General features: G+C 41.2%; 1 protein-coding gene across 1 annotated transcript; it reads left to right on the forward strand.

The window, feature by feature from the left end:
* Positions 1-3,486: 3,486 nt before the first annotated feature.
* On the forward strand, positions 3,487-4,143 carry LOC130935215 (uncharacterized). Its single transcript, XM_057864840.1, has 2 exons — positions 3,487-3,559; positions 3,614-4,143. Exons 1-2 carry the CDS (start codon positions 3,487-3,489, stop codon positions 4,141-4,143), a joined length of 603 nt encoding a protein of 200 aa, XP_057720823.1.
* Positions 4,144-9,627: the final 5,484 nt, after the last annotated feature.

The following is a 9,627-nucleotide window of genomic DNA, read 5'->3' on the forward strand; positions in this document are numbered from 1 at the left end:
GAACCATGACCAAAGTGTGAACCCGAATCCAAAGAATTATCTCACTATGGTTCGGGGGAAATACTTGGATTTTAGTCCGGAGAGTGTGAGGGTGGCGTTCAACTTGCCTATGATGCAAGGAGATGAGCATCCTTACACTAGAAGGGTCAACTTTGATCAAAGGTTGGACCAAGTCCTCACAACCATATGTGAAGAGGGCGCACAATGGAAGCAAGATTCAAGAGGAAAGCCGGTCCAATTGAGAAGGCATGACCTCAAGCCCGTGGCTAGAGGATGGTTAGAGTTCATACAACGCTCAATTATCCCCACTAGCAACCGGTCCGAAGTTACCATAGACCGGGCCATCATGATCCATAGTATCATGATTGGAGAAGAAATAGAGGTTCATGAGGTTATAGCCCAAGAACTCTATAAGGTGGCGGACAAGACCTCCACCTTGGCAAGGTTAGCCTTTCCCCATCTCATTTGTCACCTCTGTTATTCAGTTGGAGTTGACATAGAGGGAGACATTCCCATTGATGAGGACAAGCCCATCACCAAGAAAAGGATGGAGTACACAAGAGATCTCACTCATCATGAGATCCCTGAGATTCCTCAAGGGATGAATTTTCCTCCACAAAACTATTGGGAGCAACTAAACACCTCCCTAGGAGAACTAAGTTCCAACATGGGACAACTGAGGGTGGAGCATCAAGAACACTCCATCATCCTTCATGAAATTAGAGAAGATCAAAGAATCATGAGGGAGGAGCAACAAAGACAAGGAAGAGACATTGAGGAGCTCAAGCACTCCATAGGATCTTCAAGAGCAAGAAAGAGCCGCCATCACTAAGGTGGACCCGTTCTTTGATTTCCTTGTTATCATTCTTCTGTTTTTCGAATTTTAATGCTTATGTTTATCCATGTTTGTGTCTTATGATCATTAGTGTCTTAGTGTCTATGCCTTAAAGTTATGAATGTCCTATGAATCCATCACCTTTCTTCAATAAAAACGTGCCTAATTGATAAAAGAAAGAATTGCATGAATTTTGAATTTTATAATAGTTTAATTATTTTGATGTGGTGGCAATATTTTTGTTCTCTGAATGTATGCTTAAACAGTGCATATGTCTTTGGAATTTGTGGTTCATGAATGTTGGCTCTTGAAAGAATGATGAAAAAGGAGACATGTTACTGAGGATCTGAAAAATCAATAAAATGATTCTTGAAGCAAGAAAAAGCATTGCAAAAAAAAAAAACGAAAACAAAAAGAAAGAGAAAAAGAAAGAAAAAGAAAGAATAAAGTTGTGATCCAAGGCAAATAAGAGTGTGCTTAAGAACCCTGGACACCTCTAATTGGGGACTTTAGCAAAGCTGAGTCACAATCTAAAAAGGTTCACCCAATTATGTGTCTGTGGCATGTATGTATCCGGTGGTAATACTGGAAGACAGAGTGCTTTGGGCCACAGCCAAGACTCAATAAATAGCTATGTTCAAGAATCATCATACTTTACTAGGAGAATCATTAACACTATCTGGATTCTGAGTTCCTAAAAAAGCCAATCATTCTGAATTACAAGGGATAGAGTGAGATGGCAAAACTGTTCAGAGGCAAAAAGTAAAAGCCCCGCTCATCTAATTAATACTGATCTTCACAGATGTTTTTGGAATTCATTGCATATTCTCTTCTTTTTATCTTATTTGATTTTCAGTTGCTTGAGGACAAGCAACAATTTAAGTTTGGTGTTGTGATGAGCGGATAATTTGTATACTTTTTGGCATTGTTTTTAGTATGTTTTTAGTATGATATAGTTAGTTTTTAGTATATTTTTATTAGTTTTTAGTTAAAATTTACTTTTCTGGACTTTACTATGAGTTTGTGTGTTTTTCTGTGATTTCAGGTATTTTCTGGCTGAAATTGAGGGACCTGAGCAAAAATCTGATTCTGAGACTCAAAAGGACTGCAGATGCTGTTGGATTCTGACCTCCCTGCACTCGAAGTGGATTTTCTGGAGCTACAGAAGCCCAATTGGCGCGCTCTCAACGGCGTTGGAAAGTAGACATCCTGGGCTTTCCAGCAATATATAATAGTCCATACTTTGCCCAAGATTTGATGGCCCAAACCGGCGTTCAAAGTCACCTCAAGAAATCCCAGCGTTAAACGCTGGAACTGGCACCTAAATGGGAGTTAAACGCCCAAACTGGCACCAAAGCTGGCGTTTAACTCCAAGAAAAGTCTCTACACGAAATTGCTTCATTGCTCAGCCCAAACACACACCAAGTGGGCCCGGAAGAGGATTTTTATGTCATTTACTCATTTCTGTACACCCTAGGCTACTAGTTTCTTATAAGTAGGACCTTTTACTATTGTATAGAAATCTTTTGATCACTTTTAGATCTCTAGATCATCTTTGGATATTGTAGTTCTTAGATCATTGGGAGGCTGGCCATTCGGCCATGCCTAGACCTTATGCTTATGTATTTTCAACGGTGGAGTTTCTACACACCATAGATTAAGGTGTGGAGCTCTGCTGTACCTCGAGTATTAATGCAATTACTATTGTTCTTCCATTCAATTCCGCTTGTTCTTTGTCCAAGATATCACTTGTTCTTCAACATGATGAAGGTGATGATTGACGCCCATCACCATTCTCACCCATGAACAAGGTGACTGACAACCATTCTTGTTCTACAAGCATCTGAGGCTTAGTGAATATCTCTTGGATTCCTGATTGCACGATGCATGGTTGATCGCCTGACAACCGAGTGCTCGCCTGACAAACGAGCCAGCCATTCCGTGAGATCAGAGTCTTCGTGGTATAGGCAAGAACTGATGGCAGCATTCAAGAGAATCCGGAAGGTCTAACCTTGTCTGTGGTATTCTGAGTAGGATTCAATGACTGAATGACTGTGACGTGCTTCAAACCTGTAACCTACTGGGCGTTAGTGACAGACGCAAAATAGTTATTCTATTCCGGTAGGGGAGGGAACCGAACCGGTGATTGGCCGTACTGTGACAGAGTATTGAGCATTAGCTTTCACTGCAAGGATGGGAGGTAGCTGCTGACAACAGTGAGACCCTATACGAGCTTGCCATGGAAAGGAGTAAGAAGGGTTGGATGAAGACAGTAGGAAAGCAGAGAGACGGAAGGGAAGGCATCTTCATGCGCTTATCTGAAGTTCCTACCAATGAGTTACATAAGTATCACTATCTTTATCTTTTATGTTATTTTCGTTCATCACCATACATATCTGAGTTTGCCTGACTAAGATTTACAAGATGACCATAGCTTGCTTCAATACTAACAATCTCCGTGGGATCGACCCTTACTCACGTAAGGTTTATTACTTGGACGACCCAGTGCACTTGCTGGTTAGTTGTGCGAAGTTGTGTAATGCCATGGTATTGAGCGCACCAAGTTTTTGGAGCCATTACCAGGGATTATGAGAGTTGTGAAAAAGTATAGTTCACAATTTCGCGCACCACCATGGCATGCAGCTCTCATTATGAAAGTTCTCGGCAAAAGAGTGCATTTAGGATTCATGGAACAGAGACTGAACAGAGATTGGGCAAAAAAAGGTAAGATTAACGTTATTGATATGGATCGTGACTATTTTTTGGTTCATTTTACAGATGAAGAAGACTATAACCATGCTCTTATGGAAGGACCTTGGATGATTACGGGTCACTACCTAATTGTTCAGAGATGGAGACCGTTCTTTCTCGCATCGGAAAATATAGTGAAGAAGATTGCAGCTTGGATCCGCATTCCAAACCTTCCGATTGAACTATACAATCACCGGTTTCTCTCAAGAGTAGGATCGACCCTCGGTACCATGCTTAAGATTGATCGTGCAACTTCAGTTCATTCCCGGGGACGCTTTGCCAGAATTTGTGTTGAATTAGACCTATCTAAAAAACTTGTTCCAAAAATTTCGATTCTCGGACAAATTTTGAATGTTGAATATGAGGGCCTGCATCTTATTTGTTTCACTTGTGGGAAGTATGGTCATCGACCAGATCAGTGTAGTGAAACGCATGACGGCAAGGTAGCACCGGAGAACACAACCATAGATGGCGAAGAGGGTAGCACAGGGTTTGCTGGAGAGGAAGGCGTTAATCACGCCAACATTACCAGGCAAGGGGCCCAAGAATCAATTTAAAAAAGACAAGTGAATCAGGATTCCCCGGAATTTGGACCATGGATGCTAGTAAAAAGGCAAGTGAGGAAAAAATCAATAGGATCAAGGGGTGCTAATTATAAGAAAGATTCTCTTTCTAATTTGGAAGATAAAACCTCCAATGGATCAAGATTTAATATCTTGGATGAGGGTACTACGGAACCTAGTCATGAGGAGAATGTTCATGAAGAGTATTATGGGGAGGAATCTATGCAAAGTGGACCCGTTGTGATGGGCAAGATAGGCCTAGCAAGTTAATAACACCAAAATCCCATAAAGAACATGGAAGGCCAACCCAATCCCTTCATAGAGTGCTTAAACCAGGGGCTGGTAAAAATTTCCAATCAAATAAAAAGGCCAATAATAATAAAAGTGTGCTAATTGGGCCAGGAAGAATGAACAAGGACAAAGCTAAAGCCAAGCTTGTTGAGAGCCACATCCTTATGCCCTCTGATCCGACACTTGATCCAGCTATGATTGAGAAAGATAACTCGAAGAAATTAGAGAAAGAAGCCATAGAGCGTGAGATCCTTGATAAAATGCGCATCATGCAAAAAGAACAATGGAAAACTTTTGAAGTGGAAAAGAGAATGAGAGGTGGCATGATAAAAAACTTGCCATCACCCTCCTCTATCATTACGGTCCAGAATCAACCGAGCATGGACATTAATATGGCAACGAGGATATCACATAGCCAGGAGAAGAACCTACAGGACAAACCACCGGACCCAATAATTAAAGATTCAGGTTTGTCAGGAAGCAACAATGAAAATATTTCGGAGGAGCTTCTATTGAGCCTGAACAAAGGGAAAAACATTTCTGTTTGACCCGCATCTGTCTCTGGTGACATCTTTCCCTTCTTCTTGTTATTATGAATTTTTTAATTTGGAATTGTCGTGGTGTTGGTAGTAGTTCCTTTGTTGCTTTAATTAGAGATATTAAACACTAGTATCATGTTAATTTTCTGGTTCTTCTTGAAACCCATGTGAGTGGGGATAGAGGAGTTAAAATTAGAAATAAGTTGCCTTTTGACAGCTGTTTTATTGAGGAAGCCTGAGGGCACTCTGGAGAAATCTGGTGCCTATGGAATTCTGATGAATAAAAAGTGGTTGTTTTATGCAATCATCAGCAGTTTGTGCATATGAGACTGTTAGGGAAAGACCTACAGCCGTGGGTTTTTACTATGATTTATGGGAGTCCCCAAAGAGCTCATAGAAGAGAACTTTGGAGGATCCTTAGGGAGTTGAACTACCATAACAAACTCCCTTGGTGTTTGGCTGGAGATTTTAATGCTTTGCTGCATGATTTTGAAAGACAAGGGGGATCAGCTACTCACTATAATGGTGCGTGTGTGGATTTTCAGGAATGTGTGTCTGATTGCAGACTCCTGGACTTGGGTTATTCAGGATACCCCTTTACCTGGAAGAGAGGAAGCTTGGTTGAAAGACTTGATCATGGTCTAAGCAACATGGATTGGCAAATTCGATTTCCTGATGCAAGGATGAAGCACTTGCCAATGTTAAAATCGGATCATGATCCGCTATACCTGCAACTCTCTACTGAACCTGCTCCCAACAGAGGACGAAGACCATTCAGATTCTTAGCCTCATGGATATCTCATCATGATTTTAATAATATGGTCACAAATAATTGGAGAATAGATAGCAATTGGTCCCAAGGAATTGGTAACTTTCAAGATTCCCTTCGAATTTGGAATTCTACCGTTTTTGGGAACATTTTTAGAAGGAAAAATAGAATCCTAAGGAGATTACAAGGTATCATAAATACTATGAGTGTGAGCCATAATCCTCATTTGGAAAATCTTCAGGGTATTCTTTGGAAAGAGTATGAAGAGCTCCTTTCTCAAGAAGAGATGTTATGGTTTCAAAAATCTAGATGTAAATGGATTGAGTTTGGCGACAGAAACAAAAATACTTTCATGGCACTACTATGGCCAGAAGGAGGAGAAACAAGATTGTTGCCTTGCAAGATGAAGCGGGTAATTAGATACATGATAATCCTAATCTTAAAGCAATGGCTACCGATTTCTACAGCAAGCTTTATTGTGATGACCTCCCTAATATTCCCTTTGTTCTAAATGGTGCTTTTCCGGTACTTAGCAATGAAGATAGGATGATGATTGGCTGCAATGTTTTCCACAAGGAGATTAAAGAATCCCTTTTTAGCATGGGTAGTTTCAAAGCACCTGGGAGAGATGGTATTCAGGCAGGCTTTTATCAGAATAAATGGGATCTGGTAGGACCAAATTTACGCAGGATGATTGAGAATGTTTTTGCTCACCCCTAGGACATTGGAGAGCTGAATGAAACCCTTATTACTCTCATTCCTAAGGTGGAGCCTGTCACCAATCTTAAGCAAATGCGACCCATCAGTTTATGTAATGTCTCGTACAAGGTGATTACCAAGATTCTGGCCCGAAGGCTTCAAAGGGTTATGAAAAAATTAGTGAGACCTACCCAATGCAGTTTCGTCCCGGGGAGGCAGAGTTTTGACAATATTATCATCACCCAAGAAGTTATCCATTCTATGAGGAATAAAAAAGGTCGGAAAGGTTGGATGGCGATTAAAATTGATTTGGAGAAGGATTATGACAGACTTAAATGGGATTTCATTGAAGATACTTTTAGTGATATTGGGTTGCCTTCTCAGTTCATTTCTATGGTTTACAGTTGTATTTCTTCTGCCAAGATGAGGGTCCTCTGGAATGGGGAAGCCTTGGACGAGTTCTCTCCTTCAAGAGGTATTCGGCAGGGTGATCCCATCTCGCCGTACATCTTTGTCCTTTGCATGGAAAGGCTCTTGCAACTCATTAGTGCTGCAGTAGAACATGGCTTTTGGAAGCCCACCAAGCTGAACAGAGAAAGTCTTGATCTCTCTCATCTCTGCTTCACTGATGATTTGATTCTCTTTGCGGAAGCAACTATGGGATCAAGCAGATGTTATTAAGAGAGTTCTTGAAGCTTTTTGCAATAGCTCCGGTCAAAAGGTCAGCAATGATAAGACACGCGTGTTCTTCTCTAGGAATGTGGGCAATCATGTTAGGAGTCAGATAAGCAGCACCCTTCAGTTTTCCAGAACCGATGATTTGGGAAAGTATCTTGGTGTTCCTCTCAAACACTCTAAAGTTTCAAAAATTACATATAGTGACATTATTAACAAGATGAACTTGAGATTAAATAGTTGGAAAGCCTCATCCTTGTCTCTAGTAGGAAGAGCGACCCTGGTGAGATCTATTCTATCTTCCCTTCCTAGTTATACTATACAAACTACTCTTATACCAGTTTCTACTAGTAACCTGGTTAATCGTAAATGCAAGGATTTTCTTTGGGGAGAGACAGAGCACTCTAGAAAAATCCATCTCATCAATTGGAAGGATCTTAGCAAACCAAAAGCCTCAGGAGGGCTGGGTATTCGTCATACCCGTGATGTGAATCAAGCTTTTATGATGAAGAATGGCTGGGGTCTTGTGGAAAAGAAGGATGCGCTTTGGGCAAGGGTGATCAGGGCCAAATACAATTGTGGTAGTGACTTACTCTCAAGGGTCGAAAGGAAGAACAAGTCCTCGAATCTTTGAAAAGGGATATGCTTGGCTTGGAAAGGAATTGAAAAGAACCATATTTGGCGTATTGGAGATGGCTCTAGCATAAAGTTCTGGCAGCATAATGGGGTGCCAAACCTTGGAATATTAACCCAATATTCTGATAAGGTATTAACGAAAACTGATTTAAGTGTGTTTCTAACTGATTTCCTTTCAGTTTCAGGTGATTGGGACGAGGATAAACTAAAGGAATGGCTCCCTGACCCTATCGTGGGAAAAATTCGAGCTTTGTCTCCTCCTTTCCCTTGGAAAGGACATGATTCTGTTGCTTGGGCCCCAACTTTAGATGGAACTTTTAGCCTTAAATCGGCTTATAGCTCTCTCCATGATGAGCACAATGACCCGGACAAAATCTTCAAATTAATCTGGAAGTGGGGTGGCCCGGAGAGAATTCGTTCCTTCATGTGGCTGGTTGCTAATGACGCAATTCTAACAAATGTGGAAAGAAGGAGAAGGCATCTAGCAACGGAAGCTAACTGCCCCAGGTGTAATCGTCAGGAAGAAAGCACCTTACACGTCCTCAGAGATTGCTCCTATGCCAAGTGCGTGTGGAGCCTCTTGAACCCACATGAGGTTGTGGCCGACTTTTTTAACCTGAGTATTAAGGATTGGTTGGCTCAGAACCTATCAGCGAGAAGTGACTGGGCTTGTAAATTTGGAGTTACTGTTTCATCCCTTTGGTTATATCGTAACTCCCTTATTTTTGAAGGGAATCGAGTGAGGCCAACGGTCGTGGCTAGAGCAATTAGAGCGCGAAGTGAGGAAATCTTGGGCACCATGAAGTTTCGGTCCTCTATGCAAAGGACTAGAAAAGACAATAATCAATTGATTCGTTGGATACTCCCGCCGGAACATTGTACAAAGCTAAATGTAGATGGATCTTTTTTTCGTGAGAATAATAACGCAGCTTGTGGAGGTATTTTCAGAAACTATTTGGGTAGGTGGTGCACGAAATTGTGATCATCAATGGCGCCATCAACATGGTACGCTCAATTGCAATCTCAACTCTTTATCACAACTTCACACAACTAACCAGCAAGTGCAATGGGTCGTCCAAGTAATAAACCTTACGCGAGTAAGGGTCGATCCCACGGAGATTGTTGGTATGAAGCAAGCTATGGTCATCTTGTAAATCTCAGTCAGGCAGATTCAAATGGTTATGTATGATTTATGAATAAAGCATAAAATAAAGATAGAGATACTTATGTAATTCATTGGTGAGAATTTCAGATAAGCGTATGGAGATGCTTTGTCCCTTCCGTCTCTCTGCTTTCCTATTGTCTTCATCCAATCCTTCTTCTTCCTTTCCATGGCAAGCTGTATGTTGGGCATCACCGTTGTCAGTGGCTACAGTCCCGTCCTCTCAGTGAAAATATTCAACGCGCTCTATCACAGCACGGCTAATCATCTATCGGTTCTCAATTAGGTTGGAATAGAATCCATTGATTCTTTTGCGTCTGTCACTAACGCCCAGACTTCAGGAGTTTGAAGCTCGTCACAGTCATTCAATCATTGAATCCTACTCAGAATATCACAGACAAGGTTTAGACCTTCCGGATTCTCTTGAATGCCGCCATCAATTCTAGCTTATACCACAAAGATTCTGATTAAGGAATCCAAGAGATAAACATTCAAGCCTTGTTTGCTTGTAGAACGGAAGTGGTTGTCAGGCACGCGTTCATAAGTGAGAATGATGATGAGCGTCACATAATCATCACATTCATCATGTTCTTGGGTGCGAATGAATATCTTAGAACAAGAATAAGCTGAATTGAATAGAAGAATAATAGTAATTGCATTAATACTCGAGGTACAGCAGAGCTCCACACCTTAATCTATGGTGTGTA

Source organism: Arachis stenosperma, chromosome 1 (genome assembly GCF_014773155.1).
Source record: "Arachis stenosperma cultivar V10309 chromosome 1, arast.V10309.gnm1.PFL2, whole genome shotgun sequence".
In the NCBI taxonomy this organism is placed as follows: domain Eukaryota; kingdom Viridiplantae; phylum Streptophyta; class Magnoliopsida; order Fabales; family Fabaceae; genus Arachis; species Arachis stenosperma.